This window comes from Sphaeramia orbicularis, chromosome 11, assembly GCF_902148855.1.
Source record: "Sphaeramia orbicularis chromosome 11, fSphaOr1.1, whole genome shotgun sequence".
Lineage (NCBI taxonomy): Eukaryota > Metazoa > Chordata > Actinopteri > Kurtiformes > Apogonidae > Sphaeramia > Sphaeramia orbicularis.
This window is the reverse complement of record NC_043967.1, coordinates 51,456,672-51,476,227: the sequence shown is the minus strand read 5'-3', so window position 1 is coordinate 51,476,227 and position 19,556 is coordinate 51,456,672. Positions and strand designations below refer to the sequence as shown.

At 39.0% G+C, this 19,556-nt stretch overlaps 1 protein-coding gene across 2 annotated transcripts in view; it reads left to right on the top strand.

The window, feature by feature from the left end:
- The window catches only part of col11a2 (collagen, type XI, alpha 2), a 54,251-nt gene that overhangs the window by 10,370 nt on the left and 24,325 nt on the right, over positions 1–19,556 (top strand). For both annotated transcript variants that reach the window (XM_030147481.1, XM_030147482.1), the window contains exons 3-9: positions 7,261–7,422; positions 9,110–9,320; positions 9,502–9,664; positions 10,963–11,085; positions 15,323–16,402; positions 17,594–17,713; positions 18,989–19,204. In XM_030147481.1, coding sequence (XP_030003341.1) covers positions 7,261–7,422; positions 9,110–9,320; positions 9,502–9,664; positions 10,963–11,085; positions 15,323–16,402; positions 17,594–17,713; positions 18,989–19,204 — 2,075 coding nt within the window. The remainder of the gene's footprint in view (positions 1–7,260; positions 7,423–9,109; positions 9,321–9,501; positions 9,665–10,962; positions 11,086–15,322; positions 16,403–17,593; positions 17,714–18,988; positions 19,205–19,556) is intronic.

The following is a 19,556-nucleotide window of genomic DNA, read 5'->3' as shown; positions in this document are numbered from 1 at the left end:
AATTTAATTAATCATTAGGAGCTTTTTTTGAATGGTTTTGTGATTTCACTGCAGTTTAAGCAGTGTCATGGCCCATTTGTCCCTAGTGTGTTTTGATTTTAAAACTCATTTACATGTTACACCACAACATGATTAACTTGCACAGAGCTCTTCTATGTAATGACGTATGCTGTAGTGTGTTCCTTAAGTGCTGTATCCAGATTTGTTTAGTCTTTTTTCTATTAAAACCAGTCAATGCTGAGCTGAAACATCATTTCGTAGACACCTCAGTAGACTACAGATGGGTTTCTAATTCGCGTCCTTGCTGTCCATCTTTTCCATATGATAGTATGTTACAGGGAAACACTGACTGTCTCCTGGTCAGGGCCCTGTGGTCCCCTCCAGGTCTTGTGGTGTCAGTATCCACCCTCAGTTCCAAACGGAGACTCTGGCCTCCAGCCCTGAAACCACAAGAGACTGAAGCATGATACACTCTGGCAACATCAATGCAGCACGCACAGACCGACACAGACTGGCACAGACCACATAATGGTACACCGGGGACAGTGGACGGCTCAGGCACAGGCTGGCAGCAGCTCCTTGACGGAGGCCATGCCATGTTGAAACCACATGAGGCTGCAGTACAGTGAAGTTTGGTGCCTCCATGAAGCGACAGATAAACCACATGAACTGAGAGTCATCAGTATTGATGTTGTGAAATGAGCACTGATAGAGGCGGCTGTAAAGAACATGATTAAGACTAAGTTCGTATAAAGTAGAAGATAGAAAGAAAACACTTGTTACACTGGAAAAAAATAAAAATCTTACGAGTGTATTTTTTTCATTTCTAGTTAAAATATCTCATTATGCTTAAAATAAGACATAATCACCTGAAGACTAACTTTTCAGTGAGATATAAGAACTTATTTTTAGACAACAGATCTTGAAAATCTTATTTCAAGAAATCTTACCAAGATAATTTTCACTTGTTCCATTGGCAGATTTTTTTTTTTTTTTGCTTAACTCAAGCAAAATATCATGTTTTTTTTTTTTTTTACTTGTTTTTAGAGGGGCATTTTTTCCAGTGTATTTATCGTTTATCCTGTACATTGATGTAGACACTGAACTTACTAAACCATACAGTAAAAACTGAGAAAAATTCAAAGATATGGACGGTATATCCGAAGCTGATATGACACTGAGATGCATATGCTTGCACTGAGATAAAATCCTTCTTTTCTTCATAAAACATTCACAAAACCCAGTAAAACAGTCTCTCTAATCATAAGATGGGCAGGTTTAAGCAAAAGGGCACATGGAACAAGCAGCTAATCAGATCAATGTTATTCAGTTTGTTTGTTTTTTCCCAGCATATTTTATATCTTAAACTTCTGTCTGCTCAAAGCATCATAGTTGAAGGTTTAATGATGGTTACTAATATTTTTGTCTTCATTCTGTTCTGCACTTTGTTAAGTTTATACAGACTCTTACACGGCAAGATGAATGTTGAATTTTTCATAATAAAAATGACCATTTTTTTCAGTTTTTCACTAAACATTTGCTCGTATAATGGAGCAATAGGCTAATTTTACTTTCATTTGTTCTTTTTAGTTCATGCAGTGTGTGATATGACTGAGTGGATGCTGCTGTATAAAATCCACATGTACTCCCAGTATCCATCAGCTCCTGTTCCTTTAGCACCACAACACTTTTAGAAAACCTTTATACAACTCCTCATTGTTTATAGTTGGATTAATTCCATAAAAACCTGTTATCCCAGAAGAGTATTCATCACTTCACTGTCACTGTAAAGCTCCATATGCTCTTTCAGACCAGAATACAAACACAGAAATTACAGTTTTGTGTTGTTTTTTTCCTATAGAGCAGCTGGTCAGACACATGGTGTTATAACAACACACTAATTAACACCATACTGACAAACCAAAGCCTCATTTTATACCGTATAAATAATATAAGTTCCTAATAACCCCTTTTTTACAGCATGGGTACTCATAATGGGTTTTCTGTCTGTGTACACAAGGTATTATAAATAAATTGTAACTATAGAGCACCATGTTGGAAATTATATCCTGCACTTAGACTCATGCTTATATTCGCAGCCATCGCGGTTAGCTGGGCGGACGGAGGGATGCAGACACAGCTGGTTATTCAGTAGAAACTGGAGTTTAGTTTATGGTTTTCGATTTTGTAATGAGTTTCTATATATTTTGTGAGTGATGAATCTTTCTGGAAATTTAATGTGGATTTTTTTCTCATCTCAGCTCACCCTTTTTATTCTTGGAAACCCCAGGAAACTGTAATATTGAGACAGAGAATTGGTGTCTGGGTGAATTTGTGAGTTTCTGTGTGTATGTGTGCATGCGTTTGTGTGTGTTTAACCGCGGTCTCTAACAATGTTGTCGTTGTGTAAAGGTGAGAGGTGAGGGGTCAATGTGTCAGCTGGAGTGTGTGTCTGGTATTTGGCACAGCTGTATCAGAAAAGGAAAGGACACACACACACACACGCACGCATAGAAATCCTATAGAGCATCTTAGAGGGAAATAGCAAGAGGAAATCAGAGTCTACTGTGGTGGTGGTGGGACCCAGCAGACTGCAGGACCGTGCATGTGTGAGGTATACTCTATATGCATACACCCTGTATATATAAACAAATGCTATGTTTTAATTTACATATGTGAATTTACTGTTTGAGCACTTCTCAGCATTTGACTCAATGCATTCTGGGATAGACTCCAAACCGCAGAATAAGACGGTAAAGAAAAGAAGAACATATTCTGCATCCACCCTTCATAGAAATGTATTGTTTTTATATTCTGAGCTGTTTTGTTTCGTGTCACGTTACATTCCTCTGCGATGCAAACCAGTGATTTTTGTGATGTGTTTTTGTGTTTTTTTGTGTGTAGGCATGTTCTTCCAACAGAGTCTGATAACTGTGTGGAGCCTCCATGTAAATCATTACTTTTAAGTATATAGACTCTTAATATGTCATGCAATATAGTGTCCCCACAAGTAGAATAATGGCTGTGTAAATGTGTGTGGTCTTCTGTTTTGTGTTCACACTGCAGAGCTGTGTGTTTTCTGTTAGCCAAGTGACAGAATGTATAGACTCACCGCCTCAGCACTGGTTAATCCTGAGCTGTTCAGTTCACATTAGCATTGTTTATCTCTCACTGATGTGAGTGTGTGTCTGTTTGCTGAGTGTGTGTACATGTAAACATCTATGTGTGTGTGTTCCAGCCCTTCAACAGACTGACTGTACTCCCTCAACAGCTCCTCCTTTAATTAAATCTAGTTTAGCACCCTCTAGTGGCAGATTAGATGAACTACATGAGTCAAATCATTACTGTTTTAACCAGAGTGCAGTCTGTTACCACTGCACACCTTATTTTACAGTACAACCACCAGACGGCCACCGCATGTGTTTCCTATCAGGTTGTAATAAGTTGGTGATCTATGTGTTTGGTCACTTGTGGTTCTGTGGAATAGAGTATAAAATAGTGATAGGATTGTTTCAATCCAGGGGCAACTGTTGAAAAAAATAACCTGCCCTTGTACACTTATCATTATTTCAGGATATTTCATACCATTTAGTTAATTTAAAACCTCAATTAACAGATTACACACATGGAAAAGGAAGTTTTTGTTTTTGTTGTGCATTAGCAACATTTTTTTTTTTTTTTTTTACATAATTGAACTTTACTACTTTGTTCACAAATTCATGGTAGCACACTGATATGATTTCACTGTGACTGTGTTCAGTGGGATTAAAAGATTATCCACAGTATTTGAAAACATTTCAGGACTAATCAGGTATAATCAGCCCCATCAGACAAACAAGTGATTAGGGCGCTGTGGTAAATTTCTGGTGGCCTTGGTGCAGCTGTCAGTAAGAATAACTGTACTGGCTACTGTAAGCTTTGCCTGTGGCGCTCATTGTCGTTGCCCTCACGTGTCTGGGAGCCTTGTTTCCTGTGTTAATGACAGCAGCGTAATTGGCTCACATTTACATCAAAAAGCTGCAGACATCTGTGAGTGCTTATGTAAAAAAAAAAAGAGCGATGGAGTGGGAAGAGAGAGAAGAAAGAACTTAAAGAGAGCGAATTTGTTTTCCTACCTTGTCTAGTTTCATATTTGCCACTCCTTGTTTCGTGAGGTGCACTTTTCTATACCAGGGCGGTGAGAGAGTGTACCTCTGTGGCCCCGTGTGTTATTTTTGTGGGTGTGTTTTTGTCGTGATTGTGGTCCTCCAGGCAGGAAGGGCCCCGGCTGCAGATGTGAGGTTCACGGGCAGAGGGGAACAGAGCTGCACATTGTACTGGGGGTACTGGGGGAGCTCGGCCTGCAATCTGATCCAGTATCCTGCCATCACAGAACCGCACTGTCTACTGTCACTGCCTGACCCCCCAAAACACACACACTGATCACCGCCGCCTGACCCTCCCTCTTCCTCCACCTCGCTCTCATCACCTTCATCCTGTTCATACCTCTCCCCCTTTTTCTCTTTTCATTCCCAACATTCCTGTGCAGATCTGCAAAGTCTTAAAAACTATGAAACTTAATTAAATGCCCTTGGAATTCTGCTTAAGTTCATAATGACTCCGTCTTGCTGTTAATTCAGCTCCACATTAGTCTGTTAAGCTCATCTTTTCTGTGTTCATTAGTTGATTTCTTGCTGCTTATAGTGTCTTCTTGGATGATTAATGTAGCATCACAATCTAGCTAAATTTCCATCTTTTTCTTTCTTTTACTCTCAGACTCTTCCTGTTCTGTCTCTACAGTGTAGAGTGACGTTAATGGATGTGGTCTAGACACTTTGAGGCAATATTAACGCACCATTTGTTCAGTCTGAATAAATATTACCATCTGTGGGCCACTTTAGCTAACTGTTACCCCTCAGATACTGGGTGTCACCTAAACAAGTGTCACTGGTGTGATTGTAGTTTGTGCTTTTGGGGCTTTTGGGAACAGCAACATTAGCATTTTAGAACTCATGGATTTATGCTGTTCATCAAGTGTGATCAACTGTATCATGGGTCACTGAATGTTGAACTGTAAGTTTGGCAAGAGCTTGTGATGTTGAAGTTTGTGCTCATTTCTCTGAGCAGCTTTGCCTTAGAAGAGTACTATGTAGTAACTGACTATAAAGTAGTTTTTCCCAAGAGATGTAGTTTAATTTTCGAACAAGTCAACATTCTTTATAGTATTTGTATTTTTTTTCTCTGTAATGTTCCTGTCACTTACCAATCTATATCTTGAGACACAAATGTGTAACATCAAATAAAATTTAACAAGATTATTTTGTGATTTTGCAACTTTGACATTGTTTTTTGTCCCTTTGCGGATTTCACTCCTTTCTATACCTGTAAATCACAATTAAGCAAATATTCTTTCATTGACAGTTAAGACTGCATGCTGTCCAACTGACTGCAACACTATTTAAAGTGACATTAGGCTTTGCAAACATGCTGAGGTGTATATTACACAATTTTTGCAAAAACTCCTTTAAAGCACATTGCAATTATAGGTAATGAATATGGCTGAGAAGTGAAAAATGAAAATAAACATGTAACTTCACAGGCTCCGTCCCAGGAGGGCTTGGTTGTGATCTTTACCTCTGCGCTGTAGTTTTTAATCCTCTGTAATGCATCACTGCCACCGTCAGTTTATTATGAGACGTGCCACAGCAGGGCAGGCTGTAAATGAATTTAATTGTCTGTTAACAGGACGGTTAGCTCTCTGGTGCACCTCAAACACAGGGAAACTGAAGCCAAGACTGAGGCAGGATAACTGCCGTCTCACTTAAAAACATTAGAGCAATTAGGATGATGTTTATGGTGGATGTTAGAGTTCAAATTCATTGGGAGTAATGTAATACTAATTTATTCTTATTTATGCAAACCTTCTCTTATAAAATCTTGAAAGTATTTGTGTCATGCATTTTTTTGTTTTGTACTAGAGACGTCTTGAATTATGGAGCATACTAACCCGCAGCCATTTAACATCCTGGCAGAAACACTAAACAGTGTACAGAGTTGTAGCCTGCGGAGGTGTCTTGTTAGTGAATTAACAAAAAATGTATTTTGCTGGAAAGTAACCGTCAAACAACCACATTTATATTGACTTAAACATATCGTGTAAGGCAAAGTCTCATGCAAAATAAGAAAGCAAACAAAATAAATCACAGTGCAAAATAAGGGTGGGAAAACAAACTGGTTGACCTCAGCATGTGTAAATATAGGCCCGATGCAAGACTGTGCGTGTGTGTGTGTGTATGTGTGTGTGTATGAATGTGTGTATGTGTGTATTCACATGCATTTACATGTTTTATATATCCACTGTGTGCACATGCATGCATCCCTGCATTTTTGAAGTTTTGTGTTATCAGCTGAAACTGTGAAAATACTTGTGTGTCCTCAGAGAAGTTAATTTGACTCAGCACTATCGCATCAACAGCCACTTGTTTCACGTGTTTGATGAATGTGAGCAGAATAGTGGGCACAGTCTGCACTCGGATTTAGACTGAGCTGTACTGTATCTGCTGTGCAGTGCTTCATATACGTGGTTTGGACTACGGCCCATTTCCTCTGGCACAGACACTGCTTCCTTTCTTAAACTATACCTTAACGTACAGTGGCAGCCATTGTCGACTCCACCTGTACTTGGTTCTGTTTTGCATTAGTAGAGCATAAGCATTTAAAGGTATTTTCGCAAGTGTAGCTTTTTTATCATCAGGGCAAAATAAGGTCACAGTATTTGCAAAAATCACTGCAATGAAGATATTCTTCTTTATCAGATGATCTTTCGTAATAATCAAGTGAACTTTAAAATGTAGTGATAACTGAAGTTGTATATGTAAGAACAGAATGGGTTTATTGCCTGCATAAAGTCTGGCATCTGTAACTTTAACCACAGCAGGTGATAAATGAAATAAATTATAATAAATATTGTAACAAAAAGTAAAGACCCTTAAAGAGCAATAATTTGTACAGATAATATAGGCCGCTTATGTATTCTCATTTGTTTCCTTTTGTGCCAAAGCTGATTAATTAATAATCATAAAAGTGTGTAATTTGCATTAAATTTACATACATTTTTAAAGGTTTTCAACTGCAGCATGGCTATTGTCATTTATAGTCATTTCACTTGTTAATTACTGGATGAAGTTCTTGCTTTATATGTAACTCTACAAATGTGACTGAAAATGACAAAATGCAATAAATAAATAAGTAAAATCCTCCTTTTCTTTATCTGTTCTGCAGACCCAGTGGACGTGTTGCGGGCTCTGCAGGTTCCCTCTCTCCCCGAGGGCGTGAAGAAAGTGCCGGGCTTCTGCACATCCCGTCGCTCCAGCAGCCCCGATCATGCCTACCGCATCACCAAGAAGGCCCAGATCTCCGCCCCCACGAAGCAGCTCTTCTCAGGTCAGCTTCACACACTGCAGTTTGGGTGTTTAATTTATGTTTACTGAAAATATCTCTGCCACATGTAGAATAGAACAGACTTTATTGTCATTACACAGGTTGTGCAACGAAATTGCATTTTATCCAACACAGTGAAACGTAAACATACATTAGGAAATATGAAATATGGCAGTGCGATAAAAATATGTGCAAAAGTGGACAATAAATGTAGTAATATAAAATAATGATAATGATAAACTTCATTTTGAATGTAAGTAGGAATAAAATACAAAGGTGAACAAAAGGCAAAGAAAAATTATAAATTTAATCAGAACACTCCAGAATACTGAAGGCTACAAGCCATCCAAAAAAAGAAAAGAAAAAAAAGTCACACAATGTACAACCATTTTATTGTGGCTCTTTAACAACACTTACTATCTGAAATGGTATAGGAAGAAGCCAAGCTAATATTGTCTTACCCCAATTTTACATAACTAATATATACAGTGCATAAAAAAGAACAGGTCATAGAGATATAACAAGGTAAAAATACGAAATAAAAAGTAGATAGCAAGAATGTAAGTATAAAAAGTGTGCAGAAGTCTGAGCAGAAGTCAGTACTCTAACTTTGGAGGGAGGCTTCATTTTAACAGGAAGAAAACCCGTAGTGATGGGGAAACAGTGTTTAAGGAACCCCTCTTAATGGCTTAAGAGCAGGAGTTACGTGACTCTGTTATGCCCTTTGCCAGTTTGCTCATGGATATAAAGTATAATTATACGTTGCAGTGCATGGAGCTGAGCTAAACTGTGTGGGAGAACCATAACAAATTATCTTTAGAATACCATCTGACACCCCGGAGTGAAGAGAGGAAAAACAAACTAGTATTTATGCGGTTTTGAAGAAATCCCGTAAAGACAAAACTGATTTTCAACGCTTTTTTTGGGTTTAACTTTCCTTTTCAGCCATGCCCACCTGTTATTACATGTCCTCATGTCTACGGAAGCTTCACACGGGACTGTATTGTGACATTCCACAATCAGATGATTGTCACACAGAACCCTTCATTTAAGTGCTTTAAGACAGTGTCATTTTCACATGTTCTGGTCCATTTTATGCTTTGTCTCCACTCTTGTCTCCTTTTTTTTACATCTTCATAAAATGAATTTTTAATGATGTTGTTCATTGTACTAGTTGATCTACACATCTACCACTCATTTTGGTGAAAATCCATATTTATCACTCTGTAAAGAATAAATAATTAATATGAAACCAATAAGTAGAGATTCTAGTTTTACATACTGTTCAGAATTTATCAGAGCACGCCCAGCTAATGTGTCATGATGTGGTGTGTATAACATTGTATCTTCACATAAAAAAGGGTATTTCTGGATGTAATAAGTTAAACTATTAACATAGCTTTAATTTAATCTGGCTCAAGAAAAGTTCATTAGAACCAGCTGCACCTTAAAAAATGCTCAAGTTAGGAACTTTGGGTAAAAAGCCATCAGATTCACATGTGAAGTCAGAACAATAAAACAAACACCTGCCAAATGCAGATTTTCCCAGATATATTTTGTATTTTTAGTCACAATAGACACGGAATTGGTCTTAAATTACATTCACAATGAAAAACTCTGGTTTGCACATAGTCAGTGACCTTTTCCTTCTCGCTTCATGTCCGTCCTATCACCTTTTCCATCTCCACAGGTCGTTTCCCAGAGAACTTCTCCATCATGGCTCTGGTGAAAGCCCAGGCAGGTCTCCAGGCCTTCCTCCTCTCCATCTACAGCGAGCAGGGCATCCAGCAGCTGGGAATTGAACTGGGACGCTCCCCTGTCTTCCTGTACGAAGACCAGAATGGCAAACCAGCTCCTGAGGACTACCCACTGTTCAGAGGCGTCAACCTGGCTGATGGCAAGTCAGTAACCAGCAGCAACCAGTTTGTGACTGGTTGAGATGGGTCGGTTGGGGTGTGAGGGTGTGTGTGTGTGTGTGTGTGTGTGTGTGTGTGTGTGTGTTGAATGAATGAATGTGTGACACTTTGGTCTGATGTGACTTTTGCCACTTTGTTGTTTTGATTCCTCCTGTCTCGTCTCCAGGTGGCACCGCATTGCTATCTCTGTTTCCAAGAAGAACGTGACACTGCTGCTGGACTGCAAGAAGAAGATGACCCGTCCACTGCCTCGTGGCAATAATGCTGAGATCGACACTAATGGTATCACAGTATTTGGAGCCCGTCTTCTAGATGAGGAGGTTTTCCAGGTGAGGACCCTCAAAGCTTAACAGGGTTTAGAGCACAGGTGTCAAACATGTGGCCCGGGAGCCAAATCCGGCCCACCAAAGGGTCCAATCTGGCCCGCAGGATGAATTTGTGAAATACAAAAATTACACTGAAGATATTAACAATCAATGGTGTAAAAATCATTTTATTTCAGGTTCCACATACAGACACATACAGTCCAATTAGATTTCAAGTGGATCAGACCAGTAAAATATTATCATAATAACCTATAAATAATGACAACCCCAAATTTTCTCTTAGTTTTTTGGTGTAAAAAAGTAAAATTACATGAAAATGTTCACATTACCAAACTATACTTTTACAAAAAACAAGAATTACCTGAACAAATATGAACAAACGGAAATGTCTTAAGAAAAGTAAATGCAATTTTACCAATATTCAGCCTGTTACTAAATGTTTTGTGCGATTGTAATGTACATGTGTAAATGATAAACTGATAAACTGAGGCAGAATATTGTTAAAATTGCACTTGTTTTTCTTAAGACAATTCAAGTTGTTCATGTTATTCAGATTTTTAAGGAAACTTTGTTGATGTAAACCTGATCATAATATAATTTTACTTTTTTCACTGTTATTATTTTACTGGTCCGGCCCACTGGAGATCAAATTGGGCTGAATGTGGCCCCTGAAAGAAAATGAGTTTGTCACCCCTGGTTTAGAGGATTCAGATATGTGAATGCATGTACCACTCTGCTCACAGGTAAATCACACATGTATTGCTTTTCATTCAGTTACATTAAAAAATGAGGCTCATGATTGACTTATTACCTACGGATCAAGGAACATATCTTCATAAAGCGCTGGAGAAAATGGCTGGACTCTAAACAAAACAAAGCATAATTACTACTGTCTGTCATTTAAATATTTTGTGTTTAACCAGTGACCTCTAGTTTCTGTGTTGTATTTGTCTGCTGATAAAACAAATAAAAATAAGGTATATTTTAAAGTAAGTAAATTTTATTTATAGAGCACTTTTCACAGACAGGGTCACAAAGTGCTTTATCAAATCAATCAAAAAAATGGTGTTTACAGAGTCACTTAGCAGATATGGTATCTGTACATACTGTTAAAGGTTGAAGGTTAAGGCTAACTCACTTTATTATTCCTGTAGGGTAATCCAGTCTCTGCATTTTACCCATCCTAATACCCACAGTACCTAGCATTAGCATTAGCATTAGCACACATTAGGAGCAGTGAGTTTCCACTGAAGTAGCCTATTGTGTTTGTTTGAACTTTTGTATGTATTCTTTTTCCGCAGGGTGACATCCAGCAGCTGCTGATTGCCTCCAACCCTCAGGCTGCCTATGATTTCTGTGAACACTATAGCCCTGACTGTGACTCCCCACTGCCCAAGACCCAGGCCCAGGACCCCAACACATACGTGAGTAACATCACTGCAACACAAGTGCACACACAACAGTGTTTACTCCTACATTCATACAATGAATCATAAAAAGTTAAGCAATCATTTCTTCTTGGGAATAATTCTACAACTTTAATGCAAGGTGCAAAACTAGCCTTGACCTTTCACACACACGAAGAGAATGCTCCACATACAAATCTCATAGCATCATAACAAAACCACCTAGGGTCAATTACAGTCTGTGTAACCGTCACTGTGCTAACACATCCTACTCATAGTATTGTAGGTTCATCTGTAGCTCCAATGAAGCAGGTCCAAACTGAATCTGTGGATTTTCTGTGGCATGACTTATTTGTATAAACAAAGAAAACTTCCTTAGATTACACAAAAAGTGTTACTTCTCTCTTGACTATCCATTTTTTCTGAAACTGAGTTTAAAACGTCAAGATTTCCAAAGAGTAGAATAACTAGGCCATGAAATATATTTGGCACTTTCGAGTCTTTATTATAAAGGCAGTGAAGATAAACAGGACATAATAAACTGCCCCACTGATCGATTAACATATATTTCATCCAGCTCTTTATGTTAATTTCTATCACCTAATAGATCCTTAAGTCATTTAAGTCTTTCAAACACATTTTCAGAGCTCACTCAGTTTATATGTTCTCCTCATAATGCACTTGCTCTATAGAAATTGGTTTGTGAAGGCACTTCCTTTCCAAAAACATAGAAAATTCAGACTGAAAACATTTCTAATGTCACAAAAGCTTCATTTCATGAAAATGTGGTGTGGCAGTAAAAGACTGAATATAATCCAGTATCCACGTAGAAATGAAAGCTCACAGGTTCAGTTTGGGTCATCTGATAATGTCATCAAAGTGCTGCTCTCCCTCTCTGTCTTCCTCACGCATCACCATCATCAACAACACTTTGTATCCATCCACCTTCCTCCTCACCCTCCTGGTCTGTGTGTCCCTGAGGTAACTAAAGAAAAACAGAGGTATTCTCTCATAACTACACCCTTAAAAATGAACACTTTGACATCATTTCGTACACTTCGAGCGGCCAAAAACATAAGTTTGATTTGTCACAGCACTGGATTAGTTGTCACTTTTTCTTGCTTTATTGCAACGGAACACAGAAAGGTAGGAGAAAGAGGATGATACAATTCACAGTCAGCGTCTTTCTCCATTTCCCCCCATGGATTGAAAGAAAGAGATCTTGTTCAGTAGAGAAAAAATGTAAATATTCAATTCTGATTGGTTTTCTGGGTAAATTAACGCAAACATTTGGCATGAAGATGGCTTAAGGTGGAGCCTCTTTGTTTACTGAGACTGTTTGTTCACATTACCTGCATTGCCAGCTTTGCTAGGTCTCTCTCATTTTTTTCTCTCAAAAACATAAAGATATTTGAGAGTTGACAGTTCCCTGACACCACCTGTGACACACAGCTAAAGTGGCAAGTAATTTTCATCCGCATTCAACCATCCAAAGTACATGACCTCTGTTTTATTAGCCTGCATGCCAGATCTTAAGTGAACATAAAATGCGTCAGTCAGAGCTCCAACACTTTGTGTCCCAAACCCTGTCATGTTGATGCTGTTGAGATGACTGCTATCTGAATGAATACAAATCAGTGTGGTTTTATTCATCAGCTTCACCCATTGATTTTTTTTGCTGTTTTCTCATTCATCGAGGATGTCTGTGTAAAAAAACATTGTGGATATCAGTAACTTTTTCAGTAACACACCTTTAAGCAGAAATACAGACTCCTTGTGATGAATGGAAATAAATGCTTTGCTCTATATCACTATTTTTTTCTTTTGCTACTTCTCCACACATTCACGCTTTTTCTTTGCCTTTATTTACCCCTCTGTGGCCTCTGCAACCCCTCTTCACCTCCCTTTGGAAATCCCTTCTCCCCCATCATGCATTCCTCTCCTCCCGTTCCCTTTGCTTTCATGTGCCCCCCCCGCCAACCCATCCCTCCTTCTATCCCTCCAATCTTCCCATCTTCCCATTCCTCCATCTCTCTCAGTACTTTGATGAGGAGCAGGATGACCATGAATACCCCTATTATTATGAGGAAACAACAGGCGTTCCTCCCTCCCATGTGTCCCTCTCTCCCCGACCTGGGGCCCCAAATCAACAGGTAAAAAGGGAGCGTAACAGAGGGAAGATATGAGCAGGGTTTGTGGAATGGAAGGAGAATGAGAGAGAGGGGTAGTAATGTGTCAAACAAAGCACAATTTATAATAGAATATTAGCATGTTCCATATTTATTGCTCAACAACATTTAACAATCCAGTTTTTTCCTAAAACTATTGAATGAAAATTCCTCATTTATATTTGAGGACTCCACACCTCTCTCATCCCTCATGTCTCATCACTCCATACCTTGCTCATTTTGTTTACATCTCGCCTTGTTAATCAATATTGACTTCTCTCACATCCACATCGCCTCCGACATCTCCGTCCACCAGGATTAACATTGCTCCTTGTGATTTTTATTGTCCTCATGTCATTTACATGTTGTCTTATATGTGTGTGTGTTTAGTTGTAACAAAGTGGGGGCACTGGGGTGGCTAAAGTGGAGCTGTGTTGTCATACACTCATGCGTAGTATATGTATCTCATTCTTTTCACTCGTTTCTCCAGTTTTTGCATCATGTTCCACCTTAAAACCAACTTAATGTAAAATTTAAGACCATGCATCTCCACAAAAAAATCAACTTTTGAAGATTTAAGGAGGGAAAGTTCATGCAAAACCATCCACAAAAGGCTCGCTGGAGGTTTTTTCTGATGTGAATTGTCAGCAGTGCTGTAAGAAAAAGCAAATGACACCTGTAATTTGGTTTATGTATGATGTTCAGAGGTTAATTATGTGATGATTGGATGTTTTGTCTAAATAAACTAAAAACATGAAAGACAAATTAGCATAGGAGTCATGCAGCAAGAGAATCTCTCGTAAATTAGTATGGATTCATTTTGTTTTTTTCTATTGTACATTGTGTACAGGATGTATGGATTTTGTCAAGTAATGATAACAGATAACATCGAGCATTAAGATGATAAACACACAATTCCATGATTAAACTGACTTCCCTCACTGCATGGTCGTCTCTGACCAACTCCAGCCATTTGGCTTCAAAGTTGATTATGAAAAACCAGCAGACATTACTATCAGACCAGGGCATGTATCTTTACCACTTTTGTATTATTTGCATGATTTATTACTTGTCTCAAAGGAAGTCATCGCATGTATCTACTCTACTTCTGCACCATCTGTTTGAATATTATTTTTCTCAGTCAATATGGGAATATTAATGCATATGTTTTTTCTTGGTATATGCATTTTTTGTTGTACATCTGACTTTCACATGTATGTAGTCTGTCACTAGCAGTTCAGTTTTCCATTTTGTGTTGGATACTTGAATTTTACTTCCTATTCTTCACACAGTATTACAGTGTATTGTTTGCCGTTTTGTTGTCATTTTTAATTTGCAAGTTTTTTCAGTATAACAGCATGAGAAGTAAGAATGAACTACAATAGTTTTGAGTCTATTTTAGAAGTCCAGCATGTGCATGACAGTCTGATACCCACAACCCTGCTTATGCAAGGCTAATAACCCTTTTCTTGTGGTTAGGTTGCTTTATGCAGTCCCAAACTCTGTGTGTTTGTGTCTGTGTCTGAGTGTGTAAATGTACACAGCAGGCCGGTGTGTCTTTTGTGTGTCTTCACCGTGTGTATGTGTGTTCAGCACAAGCTTTACCTGAGCAGTCACACCCTCAGTGCCTCTGCAAAACCACAGCCTCAAATTCTTATGAGCACAAAAATGCTGCTTTGTCATTTAATATTGAGAATGGCATTACTGGAGAGATCAGCAGAATTGGTCTAAGTCACAAAGGCCAAACACATACACAGAAAATGAACATTTATTCATATTTGAAGTGTTTTCAATATGATACTGTTTATTCTTAATTTTGCTTAAAATGTAGAACTAAATTAATCCTATGCTGTATCCAGTAATGCCTGTACAGTCTCAGTAAATCATCCAAGCCTTAGCCATCTTTATGTCATTGTTTCTCAAAACATCCACTCTTGTCTCTCTCCTTCTGTCCATCCCTTGTTTGTACTTTTATCCCCCTCCCACCCCCTCCACGTATCTGTGTCTTCCTCCACTCCCTGTCTTTTTCAATATGCACTTTTACATACTTAACAACATCTCAACCAAACGATAATTACAAATCTTAGAAGAAGGCAGGCAATGGAAAAGCAGCCCCAACTAAAGCCCCTGTTGTCAAAGCCAAACCCACTCCAGCAAAGCCAGCCAAGACTGGACCATACAAACTGGTTGTTAAGCCACCTATGCCCACCAAGGCTCCTAAGTCTTCCACAGCTAAGCCATCTAAACCAAAGCCCACTGCAGTGGAGGTTCTTCTGTCTAAGATCAAACCAACAGCAGCAGCTACAGCTAAGCCCACAGCTGCCCCAACTAAGAACGGCAGTGGTAAAGCGGCTGCTGAGAAGAAAGCAAATGGTGCAGCTAAAGCCAATGGTAATGGAAAAGCTAATGGCAATGGTAATGGCAATGGCAAGGCCAAGCCTACACCTCAGCCTAAGGCAAATGGAAATGGCAAGGTTTTAGCTGAGAAGAAAGCTAATGGTAATGGAAATGGAAAATCTTCTGCAGAAAAGAAAGCCAATGGAAATGGAAAAGCCGCTGTTGTCCCTAAGACAAATGGAAATGGCAATGGCAAAGTTACAGCAGAGAAGAAAGCTAACGGCAATGGCAAAGAAGTTAAAGCTAAAGCTAATGGCAAAGCTGAGAATAAGGTCAATGGTGAGGCTAAGGCTAACGGCAACAGCAAAGTTAACACTGTGGTAGAAAAGAAAGCTGTTGGTAATGGTGCTGCAAATCAGGCAAAAACTGTAACCACTACAAAAGCAAAGACTGAGAAAGTTGTTACCGTAGAAAAGACTGTGGTTAGTGCAGCTAAAGCAGCTGCCAAAGTAGAAGCTACCAAGGCACCTAAACCCACAAAAGCACCAAAACCTGAACCCACAAAAGCAGCCAAGGCTGTGAAAGTTGAGGTTAAAGAAGTCATCAAAAAAGTCTCTGTGGTCAAACCAACGGTTGCAATTGAAAAGGTCTTGAAGAAAGTAGCTCCAACATCAGCCCCTGTCCGGCCTACTCCACCCAGACCCACGAAGTCCAAGGTGGTGGTGGATGCTAATGTCAAATCCCAGCACAAACCTTTCCCACCCTTTGGCAAGAGTGTGCTGAGCGGAACTGCAGTCCCAGCGAAGAAAGTAACCAACGGTTATCAACAGGTACAACAGCAGGGTCCATGGTTGTCCACGTTGTATGTCCCATCTGTCCCATCTGATTACCATTGCTCTACCATCCTGGGTCTGCAACAAAATGACCTGAAATCAAATGTTTCATTCTCTTCACAATTTTGAGAGACAAATAGTTTGGTCTCTCAAAAACTGTGCAATTTTGAGGTAAATCCTTGATGGTGGAAAATTGAGTACTCAAGATGGAAGTTGGTTCATACCAAGCTGGACACCTTCTCCTCTGTTTATATATCATATGATCTTAATGATCAGCCCGACTTCTGTATATGATATGATACAGCGGTTTACTCTAAAGCATGGCTTTTTGTACGGTTTTATGGTTCTTTACTTCACTTCATACTCCTACCTTCCAGTTGCTGTATTGTAACTTGATCTGAGAAAACTCCAGTGCTTTTTTTCTGGGGGGGCATTAATGGATCGATCAGATGAATGAGCATGGATTGCTATGGCACAGAAGCTAAACTTGAGAAAACACAAATACTATCACATTCTACACACATGCTCCACAACAGAACTTTCCTGTCACTCTATCATTCTCCCCTCCAAGTACCTGTGTTTTGTCTCTTTTTTTCTGGTCATATGTTTTATCGGATATGAATGAAGCAGCCTCACAGAAACTAACTTGTAAGAGTTCAAATTTACCTGTATGATAGTCTACTGCAGATATGTTTCAGGTTTATGTTCAGTACTCAATTATTATAGTGTTCTGTGAGGCTGTTTGTTGGGGTTGTCTCTCTATGACATTATTTTTGGGTGAAACTATACATCCCAAAGCATCAACTCATGATGTATTTTTTCTGCATGGGATGGATAGAAGCTCTCTGTCCAACTTCCAAAAGAGAAGCTGTCACCCTGTCATGAACCTTATTCAACAACAGGATGAAAAGAAATCTCAGCTAAGTAGTCTCAATGACTTCCTAAATCTTGCCTGGGGCAAAATTTATAGTCATCGCAAGTCTGAAACTACCTGAAATTTCCTTTCAAAAATGGATCTTTGCAACTTTAAAAATGTGAGTCGTCAGTAAACGTTTCTGACACCCACAGTTTTACAACATGTTCCATTTTATTCTCTTCACTCACCAGACTTTGAACTAACCACGCCTTTCCAATCAAATCTGCTTACTTCCTCCCTGCTCCCCATTTCCTGTCAACTTGACCAATCAGGATGTAGACACTGAATATGCCGAGGCTGGCCACACCCCTACAGAGACCGATTATTACTATGAGGAGACGGTCCCGCTGCCAGAGGGTGAGGTGGTTGGACAAGAAGAGTTCCATGTACAGGTAAAAAAAAAAAAAGATCACCCATTGATCAGTCACACAGATAACGGTGACAGACAGAACAGATAACCCTCATAAAGAACAAAAACACAGAAGATGATGTAATATCTGTATGGTGGTGAGCCCAGTCTTTAACCAAGTAGCAAATAGCTCTGTTTCCCTTCACACATCTAACCAAATATCACTGTTTTGTTGGCACCGACGCCGTGAGACAAGACATAATAGAAAACCTCTTTCACAGAAGAATGCATTACATTTATCTTATCAAACATTTTTATGTGACTCCCCTTTTCCCTAACAGCAAGATTTCAGTTTTGTTCTCATCTCAAGATCCCTGAATCATTAGGTTGTGATCTTGAAATAAGAGCAAAAATCTTGTGAAAAAGGGATTCACAAAAAAATATTTGATATGCAGTTTAAACGAGAACAACAAAAAGAGATAAATATAATGCATTCTTTAACAAATATTGGACTAAATAATACAGTATTTGCTGTGGCTTACTTTAAAGCCATAAACTGACAGAATTTGAGAGGCTTTCTCACAGTTCTGATCTGTTTCTCACAGTGTTTTGACAGTAATCCATATTGTCATGATTACTTGTGTTTCTATATTATCTGACTTCGGTGACTTTATGTTTGTGTTTGCTACAGTTCTAGAGAAATGTCAGAGTATGTGGTATATTTTTGTAACAAATAGTTTCAGACATGGTTACAATGGTGCTCCAGTTTATTAGTCTGGAATAATGGAACCGGATTATGTTTAAAACTGCTTTGGTAAGTTAACTAGAAAATAACTTAGATTTTGCTTTGCATAGAATAGCAGCAGCTTGTTTTCACTATGTATTTCATATCAGTTTTGTGCATTGAAACCAAACTTTGCAATTGTATATTTGGGAAGATTTGTTTGGTCACAGATCTTAATGCACAAGCTGATCAGAATATGCTTTGATGAAAACATAATAGAGTTTAACTACAGAAGATTCAAGGTAGCAAGGTAAACCTGATTCACATGAAAAAGTCTACCAGATGTCTTTTTGTTTTCTGTTCCTGTGTCACTGTTTTATACTGAAGGTAAGACTCATTTCTTTCTGTATATCCTCCTCCATCACTTCCTTCCACTTTTGTTTTTCATGCTTTTCCCACTTTTCTGAACTAACGTCTCCACATCATGCCTACCTCACTCCCCTCCTCTTGCTGTTCCTTTGTCCTCCTTTGCCTGCTTGATTCTCTCCTGTCCCTCTATTTGCCCTGTTACGGTTATGATAAAACCCAACCCAGCCCCAGGTGGAGCCATCGTTGGTGGGAGAGGAGGTAGATGCCACCAAAGCAGGCGGTGTGGGCGAGGAGGCCTTCACTGAGGAGTATGTGACTGGGGATGTGGGCCTCAAGGAATACGACTATTCCTACAGGGACTACAATGAGCCCATACTGGAGACTGGAGAGGTTGATGCTAACATGGGCCCCGCCCTGTCCGCTGTGACAGATGAGGGAGGCGTAAGTAGTTTTGCTTCACTGGCAAAAAAAAAAAAAAAAAGGTGGAAACCAGTGATTCAACCAGCTCTGAATGCTAGTCTTTGTCACATTGTCTTCAATGTCCTCCCAAGTGACTTGACTGAGTTTGTCCACTCAAGACAGCTGCATTAGAGACATTTATTTTTTTGATGTGTTTTTTGTTTTTACCACTTTGGCAGCAACTGCATCTCTTATCATTATTAACCCTTTAAGACCGAGAACTGTACTTAGAACAACTTTCAAATGGATTTTTCCTCAGTTATTTATCACCATTTATCATAATACTCACACTCTTCAGTGAAAAGTCACATATTTTATATTTAACTGAACATTA